At 44.6% G+C, this 17,338-nt stretch overlaps 1 protein-coding gene across 15 annotated transcripts in view; it reads left to right on the forward strand.

Moving 5' to 3' along the window:
- MVB12B (multivesicular body subunit 12B) overlaps positions 1-17,338 on the forward strand; it is a 112,736-nt gene that overhangs the window by 33,856 nt on the left and 61,542 nt on the right. For all 15 annotated transcript variants that reach the window (XM_073314858.1, XM_073314867.1, XM_073314856.1 and 12 more), the window contains exon 7: positions 14,915-15,012. In XM_073314858.1, coding sequence (XP_073170959.1) covers positions 14,915-15,012 — 98 coding nt within the window. The remainder of the gene's footprint in view (positions 1-14,914; positions 15,013-17,338) is intronic.

Raw genomic sequence — 17,338 nt, forward strand, 5'->3', positions numbered from 1 at the left:
TGAAAACAGAGGCAAAAAAAGCATTGAGCACATTAGCTTTTTCCACATCCTCTGTCACTAGGTTGCCTCCCTCATTCAGTAAGGGGCCCACACATTCCTTGGCTTTCTTCTTGTTGCCAACATACCTGAAGAAACCCTTCTTGTTACTCTTGACATCTCTGGCTAGCTGCAGCTCCAGGTGCGATTTGGCCCTCCTGATAACATTCCTACATGCCCGAGCAATATTTTTATACTCTTCCCTGGTCATATGTCCAACCTTCCACTTCTTGTAAGCTTCTTTTTTATGTTTAAGATCCGCTAGGATTTCACCATTAAGCCAAGTTGGTCGCCTGCCATATTTACTATTCTTTCGACTCATCGGGATGGTTTGTCCCTGTAACCTCAACAGGGATTCCTTGAAATACAGCCAGCTCTCCTGGACTCCTTTCCCCTTCAAGTTAGTCCCCCAGGGGATCCTGGCCATCCGTTCCCTGAGGGAGTCGAAGTCTGCTTTCCTGAAGTCCAGGGTCCGTATCCTGCTGCTTACCTTTGTTCCCTGCGTCAGGATCCTGAACTCAACCAACTCATGGTCACTGCCTCCCAGATTCCCATCCACTTTTGCTTCCCCCACTAATTCTACCCGGTTTGTGAGCAGCAGGTCAAGAAAAGCACCCCCCCTAGTTGGCTCCTCTAGCACTTGCGCCATCTAGCAGATTAAAGGAAATTCTTGGGATTTATATTTCTGAGGAGATTGGTAGGTGGGAATTCCATGGAGACTGTAAATTGTCCAAAGTTCCGTGTATTGTTTGGCTAGAAGATGCTAGCCATATCCTTGGTTATTTTGCTTTTCTGTGCGTTTTAAAGAGTGGCAGTCTTAAAATTGCCTGAAAAAGGCTTCTAATGGGGCTACGTGGTAACTTTATCCTGGTTAAGGCCGGTATCTGGGTACAGGCATGCCCATGACCCTAAGTGTGCTTATAACCTAGTGTATTGTGGGGACTTCTCAACCATCTTCTGTGGCTTATTTTTGACAAGTCACTTCACTGAAAAGTTGTGCTAGATCTCTTCTCCTGTGCTGTCTGGGAGGAGTCCTTGCTGCAGATCCCAACTTGCACCCATGCACCATTCAGAGCCGTCAGGTCACGCCTCAGAGCAGGGATATCAGAAATAAGATAAGAAACAGGAGTCCTGCTGGAGTTCTCAGATTGTTTTATCTGGAACCATTGTATTGTTTCAAAATTGCACTAGGCACAAGCTGCATAAATAACAAAGACCCTGCGAGATCAAAGCAAGACATCTTGTCTTTACAGTAGATGTCTTCATTTTCTGTCTGTGAGAAACATGCAGACAAATTTCCATGGTTAAGAGAAAAATTATCTTAGCAAGAGAATGTCAGTGGCTGTCCTTAATCACGAAGTGTGGAAGGGTCACTTTATTGCTGAGCAGGGAGGGCTGCAGAATAGCTCCAGAGCTGTTGGGAACAGGGCCAGAATTGGAGCTCAGAGCATCAGCGACAGTCTGAAAAGAAGTGTTTACAAGGCTTATAGATTTTATAACCTCTTGTTGTGCAGTTTATGGGTTACAATGGCTGCAAGGAAATTGGATCAGTTTTGTTTTACTCACCAAATAAAACAAATGTCAAAATAGTCAATATAAAATGTATTCTAATTTGGCTGAGTTAAAACAGCCAGTATGCGGTGGAATAATTGAATGTTACATTAATGCCTCCTAGTAAAAACCACCTGTCTGTAGCTGGCCCTACTCTCATGCACCATGTATGATTTACAGGTAACTTTTACACCAGAATAAAAACAGCCCAATCATTCAAGGCATCTATTCATGTCTGAGTTTTTTTTACATTGATTATTTATTATCCAATATATTTTTTAGAAATAGAAATGTATATAAAGATGGTCCTTGCAAACATTTCTTATTAGAGGAAACATATGTTACTTGAATGGCTGTTTTAACACTTTATCAACAGGGTAGTAATTTATTCAAGCTTAATGTCCATGGAAGATTGTAGTCATGAGTAACTTTTTATTTTAACATGACCACAGAGATAAGAGAACACACTTGCAGCCAGTTTGCCATTTTATTCCATCTGGGCATATTCCAACTGTAGCTGCAAAAGTCTGTTCTGAATGACCGTGAACGCCGAGATAGAATCACTGAACAGCACAGTACACAACTAGTACTATTGAGCTGTTAGGTTGGTCAGATATTTGAAAGGATTCTCTTCAGTTTCTGGCTCGTTTTTATAAAATACCTTTTAAATCAGGGCAATATGCAGCGAGTCCTCAGTGCTTCGGAATGCTTGCTAACACTGTAGGTATGTACAGATAGACAACAGAACACTCCAGTAATTTACTGCAGAGCTGAGTCTTTCCATATGGGAGGGCTTCTTAATATGTCAGTTTTCATTTCTGTGCCGGGCAGGTTCAGCAGACTGGCTAATTATTGATTCTAGTGATGCTGGCGTGTCATAATTCCATCACACATGCTTTGTGGCTCTGGGAGAGGTTCCACTCGGCATCTTACTGTGGATCAGCATTGCTACTTCGTCCATCTGAGGTTCTGTTCAGGCCGTTCACACTCAGTCCCGCATCAGGACTTCCCTCTCCTCTCCTGTTAAAGTGGGAGGGGGTTAAGGACTCACTGGACTCTGTTGCACTAGGGTTTGCTAGTTCGTTGGGAACTTGGAACTCCATCTCCAGTTCTGTCCCGATATTGAATGAACAAAAGCTTTTTCTAAATCGTCTGCTCTTGAATGTCCTCAGATAGAGGTGGCCAGTGACTTGAGAATGTGGGCTTCACACTATGCTTGTGCGTGCCCTTTTGAGAGAGAGAGAGAGAAGAAATCTGTACCAAAATACATTAGTCTCTGTCTTCTCATGCGCTTGTATTTAGTGCCTGGCTGACAGCATCCTGGGTTTCTCAAAAAGTGACGCCTGCAGTGGAAGCAAACCTATGCGCTCTTCTTTAAGGACCTCCCTGTTCGCTAGCATGCTTGAAGCATCCAGGATACACCCCTCTTCCTACTATGGGGTAATACACCATTGATTCCAATGGAGCATCTATTCAGAACTGCAGAGCAGAAAGAGGCAAAGGGTTGAGCACAATTCCTCGTGCCAGCACGGAGGGGGAAGGATTGCATGTTTCCTCTTGCGGGGATGTTCGTGTCGCTTTGGCTCTCTCTTGTCCTTGGTATTCCCCATTACAAGTGTCTGGGCTTCTGGTCTCTTAGACCAAGGCCCACGTATGCCAGTGAGGCTGAGACGTTGCGCTGTGGAGTGCGACCTGATGAGCTGTCCTTGTGCATTGTAGGATGATGCGGTATTAAGTCACCCCAGGGTTTTTCTCCCTGTATTCTGTGCTGTGGGCAGTGTGGAGAAATCCACCTGCAGTTTCTCATCCAAGAGGCGAGTGTTAAAAATCCATTCCATTGACTTTGAGTCGCCTATAACAGGAATGTTGCACATGGAGCTTTAAACTGCTTTCCTAGGTGTGTTTGCTGTGCAGTTTCCTAGCACTCAGCAAATAAAAGCAGCTTTGTCGAGAGGGTTGTTGTGAGTAACTTCACTTGTATAAGTTAGTGCTAACACAGCACAGTGATCGCTGCACCTTAGGGCACTTGGAGTGGGGGTTCCTGAAAGCAGGTGCTAATGATAAATATTTCAGCCTTGCCTTCTGAGGACGTCCACTTAGTTGCTGTGTGTGAATGGCATGGGGATCACTGGGCACTGCCGTGTGTGCCAGAGACTGGCAGAGTCACAAGTTTGGTGTTTAGGGAATGAGCACTGGCAAAAGTTTTTAATTACAAGTTCGCCCCAGCCTGTAGTTCCGCATAGCAACTGTGTATGAGTTCAGCTTTCTGCCCTGCTCTCGTGCTCTCATTAAATCTAACCTCTGCTTTTCTGGGGGGAGCTCTGACTTCCTGCCAGCACAGGCAGAGCTCCCCTAAAGCCATCTCGCTTGCTGAGGCCTGTGTATCGGCGGCTGTCACAGCCATTATGTTCCCTCAGCGTGTGTGGCTTCTTGGTTAGCAAGTGCCTTCCAAGTTCCTTCCCAAGATGCTGCTGGAGCCTCCACCACAGTCATTCAAACAGTCTTCTAACAATTTGTCAGCTTCCAGCAAGATGTCACTCAGTGCTGCTGAAGTGTGTTTTACAATGACAGACATAATTGCACTTAACTTTTTGCATGGATGTTATCAATCTGTGGCAGATACTTTGGGAAATGGAACACTTTGATTGCAGAAGATGTGTCACACGCGTTTAATCTTACTCTCAGCGAGACCGCGATTCAGTCACAACTTTTGCATGTTGCTGTCAGGTTTTGAGAATGTAGATCTGCGCTGACCCTGAGAATTGTTCAGTCATTCCGATTGCAGGGCTGTCATCTGAAAGGTTAATGGCTTACTAGGGGAAAGGAGAATTGTGCTGCAATCATCTTGTATTCAGATCATGCTTCACCACTGCTGGGCTCACAGAGCATTCAGGCCAAAAGGGCTCTAAGCCCTCCATCCACCTTCAGAGCTTACCCTCTCCACCTCCTAGGCAGTTTGGCCTGGGGTATCTGGAACACTTGTTTCGTCTCCTCTTGAATTAAAAACGAGCGAGGGACTGGTGTGGAGAGATGGAGCCTTTCGCTTCTAGGTCCCTGGTGCAAATTTAGCCCAGTCACTCCTTGGCAGAAGCTTGTTAGCAGGGGGCCTGTCTGGTCCTGGTGGACAGATTACAGAAACCACCAGCAGAGGTCCCCTGCGTAGGCCGCTTCAGCCGAGAGGCCATGGATCAACTGGGTCGTGAAGGCTAAATTTTCTTCTTGGGGTGGGGTGTACAGCACAATGAAGGGTAATGGAGATGGGGCGGGGCGTGCACTGCTGCTAACCTGCAGTTTCTGTTCTGCCAATAAAGGACTTCAGTCCATGGGGCTGCTCTCACCAGTGAATGGTGAGTGTGCAAGTTCCCTGGGAAAATCCTGGAGGTTTTATACCTAGTGCTGTTGTAGGGGGCGAGTGGGCTGGAATGCCAGAACACAAGCTATTGTAACAGCTAATTAATCAGAGACCTGTAGTAATGCCGATGAAATGAACGTTATAACTTCCTAGCAATGGGTTTGCAGCCTCCTCCAGCCTGCATGCCTTTTCCTCTTTGCTTGGACTACAGACTCAGTCTGTGCCCTTGAGTGCTTCATGCTGTAATGACATACAGAGCTGGTGTGGATGTTCTACCCGGAGAGCTCTGTCTGGTTTTGGTAAGAGAGTGGCAAGTATTTGATGTCAATTCTTGGAACAGGAGCAGCATGTGTGAATTTTCTGCCCTTGCTACTTTTATATTTTGAATAGTTGAGTTTTGCTCATATTCCCCTGAACATACCTGAGTTTGTGACCAGGATTGCAAAGATTTCCGGCATTGGGGTCTGATTTTTAATTGTTTTGTTTTATTGATGGCATTTTAATTGTGTGGCATGTAGCTTGAAAGGTGATTAACATTTGGCTTTCTGTAGGGACATTATAGTATACAGGATGGGAGTCAATAACACGCTTCCAGTGGATGTGGTGCATCGGAGCACTAAACTCAGGGTAATACTGAGCCAGTCTCTCTGGCGCGAAGACGAATTGAGTGGAAGAGGAAAGCCTTTCACTGTTCCTAGTCTTTTTTTAAAAGTATCAACACAAATTATTTACAGGTAGCAATATCTGAATCTCTTTCATGCACTTCAAACCCATTCTCTGAGCTTATATAGCTTGTCAAACATGAGCTCGTATATCCTTTGAGCCAAAGGTTCAAATCACATTTATTGTGACAATACGGGGGAACATACTTAGTCTTTTATTAACTGACTTATTCTAAAAATATGTCAAGTTGAGAATGGGTCCAAAAGCCATCGAGCAGGTGAGCTCAGTTTGGATTTGTTGGAAGACAAAGACCTGCAGGGTTGGTGAGATGAGAACGCGAGAGACTGTACACTTCCAGGAGGAAGCATTTTCCACAGCCCCACTTGGTGGCACAGTAGGAAGTGCATTGTAAAGAAGCACATCCGTGATAGGTGTGCCCCCCATTGCGTAAGAAATGTGTTGAGAACAGTTTGCATGAGCAGAGGATGGGAAGGCAGGTTGGCATACGGTCATTTTAGGGATTGTTTCCTGTTAAAGGTTTGTTATGAAACTTGAATTAACCCTGCATGACTTGCCTCCGGCTCTGCCACATGAAGTGCAAAAATGGGTTAAAGTCCAGTATGTTTCAGTGGTAGATGGTGATTAGGAAGAAATGTTGAAACAGTCTGAGCAGTTCCTAGCCCCAAGAATCCCCCAAAGCAGCTGAGAAAGAAAGACATTAACTGCAGTTAAGAGAAGTTTGATTTAGTCAGCTCGTTTTGAGGGTGGCAGGAGAAATATTCGGGACTATGCAGACTGAAGAAGCTTCAGTCTTCTCAGTATTGTTTTTCTTTAGAGAACGCTCTTCCTAAAGGCACTCTCCCACTGTGGTGTCATTTGGGATCATTGAATACGACTTGTAGTATTCATGCAAAGGAGCTGTGTGCTTAGTTGTTAAATAAGCCCTTTTGGGGAATTGGGAGTTTGTTTCTAAAACTGCAGCGGTGTCCGCTGGTTAATGTAATCTCTGCCACTGTGGATCTAATTGTTCTTTCACCCTGAAGTACGTGAGGGTATGTTCAGGGAGGAGCTGTTTCCATCAATCACTTTCACCATTTTTACTTTTCTCCAAAACATTTCTAGAGTTTATTGGTTTTAGACTCTCATTAGTGACTGTTTAAAGGCCTGGCAGTGCTCTTCCTGGAGGTGCCTGTGTGTGATTTCTTGGGGAAATGGCCTTGTAAATGTTGGGTATTTGTTTAAAAGGCTTTGTGGGAATGAGGCTGCTGTTTCTAGTGATTTGGGGCCTGATCCTACAATGCCCATTGAAGTCAGTGGAAATCTTTGCATTGACATCAATGGCTTTGGATCAGGCCCATATTCTCCTCTTCAAACAGACTCATGGTGTATTTTGCAAACAGAAGCGTTTAGTTCTGAGAGAGGCTTGTGAATTTGGGCTTTGTTATTTTATGACTGATTTGATAGTATTTAAATCTTCACTATGGAAGCTTATGGTGCATAATTTGATCTTTTGAGTATTTCTGCGGTTTGCTCCTTTCTGCCCCCATCCCTGAACCCAATTTCATTTTCCATAGAGTTGAAAACTACTAATTCTAGAGACGAAGGCTGTGGAAAGCTGTGCACACTTCCCATTGCAGCCTCCAGAGACACCAGACTGTACATCTAACTAACACAACAACTTCCTGAGCCCTTCGTATTTACAGTCTGAGGTCTAAGCGCTTTCATGCAGTCCTCAACTTACAGTACTTGAATGGGCTCCAGCTCAGACTTTCAAGTTGGGTAAATTAAATGCAGAGGGTTGGTGGGATTTGTTTTTTCTTCTCCCTGTTTGGCAGCTGTTATATTCTGCTTTTTTAAATGTTTCTGATCATAAACAAATCCTCCAAATAGAGCAAGCTGTAAGAGCTACACTCTGCAGTGAGCCCAAATCTTTGGATTGTGGTTTTCGTACACTAAACCAGGCACTCCCTGTTATGACTGTCTATTTGTGTTCCATTTATTCCTGTTACAAGTGATTATTTTAGCTTGAGGAAAATAATCGTGACTCTAGTGTCCCATGTACGCAGCGTACGAGTGTGAGCAGAAGCGAAGTCATGCTGAATAAAGGTGCATTGTGCCGACACTCTGGGCATGTGCCTCTCCCCCTTGCCCAGCTCTGAGAGAGTGGTAGGTAAATCTACAATTCAGTGGGAAGAATCACTCACTCCCTTTTTTGCACACTCATGCAGAGGGGCGGCTCTAAATCTGAGTCTGGCATCCCCAACGCTCAGTGATTTTTTGAGAAATAGGATATTTTGGCAGTTTGGAATGAGATGAAATACTTACAGGGCCCATATGTTGCTTGTTTTAGGCAAAGGGTCAGTGAGGTTTTAGAAAGTATTTAAATATTTGGGTTTATGTGATTGTCTGGAATGAAAGCCGTTCCCTAGATAATTCTCCACCTTCCAGTCTTTGTTTCTCACTGCAGCTCTTTCACCTGTGAGGTAGGTGTTGTAGCATTGCAATGCTCATGTGCAAGAAGAGTGAAGGGCTGTGAATAAATATCATAGATGTGGGTTTTGGATACGGTGGAAATCTGCTTTCATGTTTTCTTCAAACTGTAACCTGAGATGCCTATCCTGAGAAGCGAGCACTTGCTTAAGGAATCCTTTGACTTCTAGCCACGTGGCATCGACACGTAACTCTTTCCCAGTCCATACGCTGGGCTTGAAACTATTATCTTGTGGGTGGGTTTTTAGCTTTGGTAGCCAAGTGCACAATGACAGTGTCCTGCATTGCGAATGAGGTGAGAACTTCTGGTAACAGTCATTGAATGTGGAAGATGATGCAGTTTTATTTGGCAGTATTTCTGTGTGGCTCTACAAATTTTGCATCACAGGTCCTTATGTGCATATAAAATAAATGATGGAAGTGCAAACGGCACCCCAAAGCACAGCACTGCTCCTCGTTAGTGTTACACAACATGGGTTTGGTTTACTAAACGGCATGAGTCAGAGCTCTGTGTCTTGACTGACTTCTATACCACGTTGCACCTGAGCTGATTGGAAGTTAAAGTCACCACTGTTTATACTGGTGTCCATTGTGATACTTTGGAGTGAATTCTGAAGCTTCCTTGGCTCTCTGGCATTTCCCCTCACAATCCTTTGTTACTTTTTATAAGTATTTGCTCCCTAACTTCAGGAGCAATTTATCACCTTTCTGCAGACAGTCATTAATAACTGTTGTTTGGAACTGTTGGGCATCCCTTGGCCTGTTTGTTGGAGTGCCTCCAAAATACGCATCCGAAAACTGGCCATAATATGTGCATTACACATACCTCTCTCTTGACGGGCTCTGGCGACTTCGCCTGTCACGTGCCATTTTTGTTGCTGCCGTTTGTTGAATTGTTCCATGAGTTTAATGAGTAAAAGAGCATCTGAAGTAGAGATTGGTTAAAGCAAACCAGCACTGAATTGTTGTTGTTGTTTGTTGTTTGATACCACCATGGATTGTTCTGGAATTGTCAATATTTAATTTTTTGAGAAAATGTTTTTCCAGAATATGTGTATTTTAGTGCCCATGTTAAATCAATCTGCTTTCATTTGCCAGTGTTCAAGAGAATTGTTTTGAAAGCCTGATTTCCAGTCTCAATGGAGTAGGCGTTCCTTACTCTCCAAAGTCCATTTTGTCACTTTATAATATGGAGGGGGACGACTTTTGGGAGTGTGTGGGGGGGTGTGGAGATGCTGAAGAAAAATAATTGGCATTCGTGTATGTTAATGTGAGTTGTTGTTCCTTAATAGGAGAGATTCCACTAACGTACTAATAATTACTGTTAATATCTTTCAGTGGAAACTTTCAGAGTAAACGAGCAATGGCTGAAACAGTATTTAATGGCATGCTGCTGGCACGATAAGAATGCAAATAAGCGTTATTAGCCTAATGATTTTGCTGTCGCCATGGCTGTGCAGCAACACTGTTGTGAATATGTCATGCAGCACTCGTGAATTGGGAAAGTGTGTCAAAACACAAGTTCAATTAGTTTGCTCTAATTGTGGCTCTAGAGAGTTAGTAACTATATCACTCCTCATTAAAAGAGATTTTCTTCTATGGATTAATGTAACATACAAAGGAAAGTTTCAGAATTCCAGAGAGGAGCTGGCTTCTGCAAAGAGGGAGGACGTAGGCTGTACAGGCTCTGTAGCCCTGACTGCGCCCTGCACTGTGACCTGAGCCTGGGTGGGAGTGAGGAGCCCTGAGACGCTGGTGCAAAGAGCAGGTTTGAAAGCCTCTGAGATCTCTCTCCCCACACAGGGGGGAGAGAGACAGAACAAGGGCAATGAAGGGTCAGGAATCCCAGGCCCTTCCCTCGGGACACTGGTTCTGCTGGCTAAGCATGATTTGCACCCTGCTGAGCCCCTGGGTGTGTCTGCTCCCGGCACAGACTCCCGCCAGCTCCGTTCGGGCCAGCGTGCTAACCATACCAGGCTATGGCCAGGCCAGTGGCGTGGGCTAGCCACCCAGGTCCAAGGCCACCTGACTCCCTAGCTCCAAGCTCAGGTGGCTAGCCCAAGCTGCTGCCACCCCGCGTGGGGAGTCATGCCTCCCAGCTGCAGTGTAGGTGTCTCTTACGGGCCCTGCCAGGAAGGGTGAGCCGAGAGCAGGCATAGTCCGACGCTTGCTACACAGCAGCCGCTGGTGCTGAGAGTGGCTGTCCCCGCACCTGTGTCCGAGAGCAGTGGTCCGAGCTCCTGTCGCGTTTGATAGGCCGGCCTGAGAGTGTCCAGCTGGCTCTGCGTCCTTGCCCTGAGCAAGAGTCGCAGCGCTGGCTCCATTGGCAAGCCTGTGGCTGTGTTCTCCAGACCGGGCACCGCTGCTGAGCACCAGCATTACCACAATCTGTCTCCCACCCACCGGTCCCCTGCCGGGACATCTCTGCTCCCGGCCTCAAGGGAGTGTGAAGCCAGGGTGGGGTCTCTCTGACTCATCCCTGGTGGCAACTGCTGCAAGAAACTCCTTCTCTTGCCCCCAGTGTTTATCCATTTATCTCCTGCTAGCACCTACTTGCCATGGCCTGGGCATCTGCCAAGAGTGGGCTCCCTACTCCCTTTGCCGAAGGGCATTTAACAATCATAGCAGCACAAACCCAATTGTGCATTACAAGGGAGCCCATGTCCTTAGTCAGGCTGTGCACAAAAGAAACTCTCAATATCTAAATAAAAGTCCAAGCCCTCTAGATTAACATGAATGGAGTTCAAGAAACCGCCTTCTGTCTGGCGTCTCCGAATAGGACCCACAGTATGTTAAGTGCCCACAGAGCTTTCCTTCTGTATTTCTGATAAAGGGATTATGCCCAATTCCTGTTCTGCTGTCTGAACGTGCTCTTCCTTCACAGGAGTGGGGTGCAAGTTCTTCAGCTCACAGGTGAGCAGATGCTAATGGGTTAAAGTCTAATTGTTTAAATCTTCTAGGCTTTCCTCCCAGTTCTGTGATAATTTGATGAAGAACTTCACCCTAATTAAATATTCAAATGAGGAATAAGTGTCAATATGGCTTCCCATTGCCTGGAATGATGATTAATTGTATTCAAAACTCTAGTGGCCACTGTAATCTAAACCAAACCGTTGTTCTTGATTATTTCTGCAACACATTTGCCATGTTTTTGTTTTAAAATTTAAACTAGTAATTGATTTGCCATATGCCACAGAGCTGCACATGCTTTCGCGATACGTGTTTAGGAACTTGGGGAGTTTGTAATTGGGATTTTCTTGCTTTTTTCGATGGCAGTCTATTTTTTTTCCTTCTACAATGCAAAACGATTTGGCTTTCACAACCCATAAGGAAAATTCATTATGCAATCAAGTTAGTAGGTATGAGTTATATTGATCCTGGCCAAATGTTTGCATTAATTTAAAATAAATTAGACTGTGTTTCCCTTCTCCCCCCCCGCCCCCTCCCGCCACCCCATGTCACATTTTTTTAAATTAGAATTTAAAGTTCTGATCTTGCACTAGAAATGGCACCAGCTCCTGTCCTGTGGTCTGGAAACTCAATTTCCTCCTTGGAGAGGCCCTTAAATCCAATCCCTGCACCATGTTTTATTCTAAATGACGAAATCCCATTTGGCTATCAGAAAGAATGGATGTTCACAAAAGAGCTGAGTGAAGAAGGGAGAGAGAATCCAAAAACATTTGTATTTATTTGAAAACCTCCTCCTATTTGACAGTGCCCATTATTCAGTATTATTAAATGAATACTCCACTAACATTTGAGGTGCCATCACTGCACATGGACATGTGAAAAGAAAGTTATGGGCTTGAATGCTCACCAAAAGCAAGTTTCAAATTGTAGGTTCAGTTTTAATATTCATAATTTATTCATCATAGGTGTGGCTGAGTGCTCTAGGTTCAGAGTTTAATTTTGATGTGTTTAAGATTAAGAATAAACTGGAGATGGTGCTGAGATACGAGCCAAGAGCTGGATATGTGCTTCTCTACTGCCATGCTCAAGTGTATGTGGGCTGAGTCTGTTTGAGTCAGAGCAATTCATTTTAATTACGCTGGTGGAATGTATACACCATCTTAGCATATGGCACTTATGAACCTGGTGCTTGGTGTGAATTGCCAGGAAATGGTGGTGATAGTCAGGTACTTTGTTCATTGGGTACGTCCCAACCCAAGGATTGAATTAAATTCTTATCTGAAGGTTCTTAGGTATGTAGAAGGTTACGGTCTCAACAACTTCATAATTTGCTTTCACAATGGGTACTATGAATTATTCTGATAAACCCATCATTTTTAGCCCGGTTGGTTGCTAAGATATGCATGTCCTGACTCTGGAGCGTGGGCTGGCTCTGTCTTCTTTTGAGGTCTTTTTGCTGAAGAGTAATCTCCCCATGGAAAAGATCCAGCATCTCTGTCGACAGACGTTGTTAATCTCTGGTGACGTCCATGCGCTCTGTACTCTGGATTTCATCAGGCTACAGTAAGCCTTTAAATTGTGTTGCTCAGAGATGTGCCCTTTGGAGTTCTGACTTATTTTCTCCCTGTGAATCTCCCATTGGGGTTACTGTGTATGCATGCGGAAGAAGAGAACAGACCCCCAACATAAGCAAGAGACATTCAGTTGTCCCTCACTGTTAATTGTCTGGGTGGCTCATCAGTAAATTCCTGGACAATTTCATTCAAAACTCAAGGGAAAGTGCATAACGCATAGAAGTGGTGTAACTGGGCTGGGGCTGCTACTGGCAAAAAGCCCCACATGGTCAGAGTTTTCAATAGAAAACTGTTGGCTAAATTTGAAAATGTTTTCACATGGCCTTTTTGGTTATTTGTTTTAATGTTTACTTGGAAATAGGTTTGGAAGTACACATTAATTCAAAGCAATGTTATCCCAGAGGGTCACAACCATTATCGTTGTTTTTAAAGCTGTTTCTCTGGTTTGTAGGAGTGTGTCCTGTTTTTAAAGGTAGCTTTTTTCCAACAAATATCTAATAAATAAAAATTCCTTGGCCTGAAAAACAGGCCAGACATTCTCTGCTGGAGAGTACATGATGCATTCCCTCCCCCCCCCCCCCCCCAAAATATGGTATTTGTGTGGGGAAAGCACTACCTTGTTTTCTGGCAAATGGGCACTGCAAAGTATCTTCCCTTGTTTATGTAGCTTTTAAATGTATGAAATGGACAGCTGCTGCCTCTTCCCTTCATGCTAGACTAAGTCTTTGCTGTGAAGAGAGAAGCATCTTCATTACATGTGGCAACTGGGTCCAGAAGATTAATGATAACATTTAATAAAAATTCACACAGACCTAGAATCAGCAGTAGAAAATATAGATTTAAATTAAAAAGGAAAAGCTTGAATCTCCCATCAAAGCGTATAAATCTATAGCTAGCAAATATCATCTCCTAATAAAATGTATTCTGTAACTGAAGGGCTTTGGATGAAGCTGTCTCTCTAGTTTAGTTTAGTGACCACATTAATTGAATCAAGTATGAAGACTGGTTTAGGGGACAAAATAAAATTTTCTTCTGCGTTCACTTAGACATATCAGGTGGCAGGAGAAATTGTGACCTTCTCTTCCTATCCACCTGAAGTATAGTAAATTGGAGAGTTGGTCAGTTCGCCATTAATAGAGGCGGCCTGGATGGTAAATAGGATCCAGCACAGGATTATGAAGCAGATGTCATGGGGCCATGATTCCCTGCCTGGTTTCTTGAACAGGGAGTGCAAGGAGCATGGAACCTAAAAACTTACCCTCACTGGTTAGTGGCTGTCAGGTTGGAGGTTTAGGTTTTTTTCTCTGTTGCCAAACAGCTTGTGTGAATAATCACACCCCCAGACTCCAAATTTTGAAAATCAACTGCTTGCAAATGACCACAAGACAGAACTTGCATTTCTGGCCCTGGTACCTACTAGTACTGGGATTCCCTGAGCATCACTTCCAGCTCCTAGCCTGTGGCTGACGGGGATTCTGGGAAGCTTGCCTGCATTCTCTAGCCCACTCTCTACACCATTCCCTACAGCATGTGCGATTTTCTTTTAATAGTTCATAAATGCTGAGCTATTGAAATGGCCCTGACTTCATTTCTGCAGGCTTGTTTTATTTACAGCATGTGCTGAAGTTAAGGCTTAATTAAAGTTTTTTAACTAAGTGGGCGGGAGGGAGCCTTGTGTTGCTGCCCCTACCAGCCGCGGACTGTGTTGCTGGCGACCACGTGCAGCTCTGTGGAGCGTTTTCCTGGGGCAGGGTTTAGTTGGTTTCTCAAGGGCAGTATGGAAAGGGTGAGATGGAAAATACTGGGCCTCTCCGAGTGTGGGGCAGGAGGAAACCACCTCGTACATTTGGGTTCTGTTTGGAGCAATCGAGCCTGAGTTGCTGAGGGGAGGATGCAGTGGGCTGTCAAGTTCAAAAAACATCTGCCCAGGGATTGTATTTGTGGATGTAGCAAGGTCACAGGGCTTTATCTTACAGAGAAATCCAGACCCACAGTTGTAATAGACATCCACTGACTGCTTGAAAGATACACATTTAGCTCCTTCAGTGCCTGCCTGCAGACTGTTAGTACTGCATCATGGGGACACTTCTATAAGTCAAGGGAATGCTCATGAAAAACTGACACCTGCCCCATACCGCTCCATGCTGCTCTCAGGGGCGGGTGGGTGGGTGGGTCACCAACTCTGTCACTTTCCTGTGATTTGGGCCCACTCTGCCTTTTGCTCGCAGTTTACCACTTGAGCTCACAGGAATTATCATCAGGTTAAGGAATGGGGTGATAACAGCATCTTCTCCTGCTCTGTAATAATGTCATCTCCATTCCCCCCTCTCTTCACCAGGCACATATCTCTGACGCTTCCCGCGAGCTTTCGAGGCAAAAGTAACAACTCCCGACTCGACTTTGAACACCAGCACTCAAATTTATACGCCATATCAGGTAAGCTAGTGTATGCAGTGATGACTCTCTCTTATACTATGCTCTGTCAGCTTAATCAGAAAGTATAACCAAATAGAGCAGTCCTGGCTGCATAAAAAGGAAAGAGGTGTGGGATCCATGCACTGGACTTCCAAGATTTCTGTCACTCAAGCATCAAAAACATGTGGGATGCGAATTAGTTCCAGAGGATGTTCAGGCACAACTGTTAGGAACAGTGAGTGCCATTGTTCACTGGAAACAGTGGAGCCCGGTGGGAGTATGGGTGCTAGGAGTGGGATTTCTAGGTAGTTTTTGTCAGTCTAACACCTCTACGTATCTTTCTTCCTCTCCCCTTTGCCCTGATCCTTAGCTTGCCTCCCCTTATTTACCTCATAAAACCCACAGCTTCTTTCCATGCTTACAGGACACTTCTTTCAGTGTGATAAGCCCGGTTTCCGCATAGACACTGCTCCGGTTTCTTCCCACCCCCACCCAAAAAACAAACAAACCCACCACATACATAGTGAAAATAAAATAACCGAACTCCTGCACACTCAGTGTGTCGTGTGCAGGCACAGCATAAATTACCTCACCTCCTCTGGGATAAATCAAAAACTAGACACTCTTTGGTTTTAAGGGGGTTGTTACTTTTAGAACCTCTCTAGCTTTTTTTCCGGGTGGGGGGCATACTCCTATTTCCCTCCATTATCTGCAAATTCCAGAGTGGCCTTAATCTCACTCTCTTCAGGAGCACTGGGGCCTTTCATGCTCTTTCCCCAGACGTCTTGGATACTGGAAGAGAGAGACACCAGAATCCCGTGCACGAACCACATATGTGATATGAGCACACGTTGACTCTTTATTCAGAAAATGGCACTATGTGCCATCTGGGGCAGGCCTACGCATACTAGAGCTGGTCAAAAGTCTCCAAATTTCAATGTGGAAAAAATGTCAATGAATATTTTTCCTGATTTTTTTTTTCCCCTCATACTAGCTCTAGTATGCATGTAAATGAAAGAACAACTAAATACATATGTAAATACCATGAGCAGGAACGAGACCATGCATGTGTATAAATGAAAATAACCAGCCAGCGCAGAATATTTCGGTCCCTGCACATGATCCCGTGTCGGTACTGGACCTAAAGCTCGGCCCATGCTGACACCTATGCAAACCCATTTCAGGAGGACTTTTGTCTACAGATTCTTTATTTCTGTGGTGATGGTTGGGCCAGAAAGAACACAAAAACAGCCATACTGGGTCAGACCATTGGTCCATCCAGCCCGGCATCCTGTCTTCTGACAGTGGCCAGTGCCAGATGGTTCAGAGGGAACAAACAGAGCAGGCAATCATTGAGTGATCCAGCCCCTGTCATCCAGTCCCAGCTTCTGGCAGTTGGAGGTTTAGGGACACCTAGAGCATGGGGTTGCATCTCTGACCATCTTGGCTAATAGCCATTGATGGACCTATCCTCCATGAACTTCTCTAATTCATTTTTGAGCCCCTTTATACCTTTGCCCTGGCAACCCATCTTGACACTCAGATACAAGGCTGGAATTGCCTGGCTGCAGCTAGGAGGTTGTGAGGGGAGTTTTTATAAATATAAAATCTCACAGAGCCAGTCACTGTGGAGCCAAGAGCAGTGTAGTCTGGAAGCCATTTGTAGTCCACAGCAATAATAAATGTAGTGGTCCTACAAACTTCTGAATAATGTTACGTATTATGTGCCAAGATGGCATTCTTTATGTTAACTACCTACATACAGGGTGTGTGTGTGTGTGGGGGGGGTGTGCACACGCGCGCGCACACACAAAAAAATCATATCCTGCACTAACCGCTACGGTTCAGAATAATATCAGACTTAAATGATTTTCTCAAGTGCTTTTCCCTAGACTAATTTCAGGCCTTTAAAACTGTTGTGGTAGCCTTGGTGAAAAGCGAATTAGCCTTAGTGTTCCCTTAGTTGTGTCACTTTCACAAAAGGAAGAAAATATCTGGCTTTAAAATTTATTGTGCCAAAATCTGGCCAGGAAATTGGTTGCCTCACTAGATTATGGTGGATTTACAGGTCTGATTGGGACCCCAGGAAAACCAGCCATGAATTCAGTGGGTGTAAGATAGAGTATATTGTGCTTGCGCATCGTAAGGGAGGAAAAGGTGGCAAACCTGTGCCATCCACAGGATCTTTCTGTTAATGGTGAGTGACACTTCTAACACAGGAACATGGCATTAATTCATGTACCATCATCAAACGGTTATTTAAAAGATAATCTCCTGCTAAAACTGCAGCTTCAGATTCCTGAATGTATGGAATATAACAATGGCATAATTCATGTCAGGACTGGTT

Source organism: Lepidochelys kempii, chromosome 16 (genome assembly GCF_965140265.1).
Source record: "Lepidochelys kempii isolate rLepKem1 chromosome 16, rLepKem1.hap2, whole genome shotgun sequence".
In the NCBI taxonomy this organism is placed as follows: Eukaryota; Metazoa; Chordata; order Testudines; family Cheloniidae; genus Lepidochelys; species Lepidochelys kempii.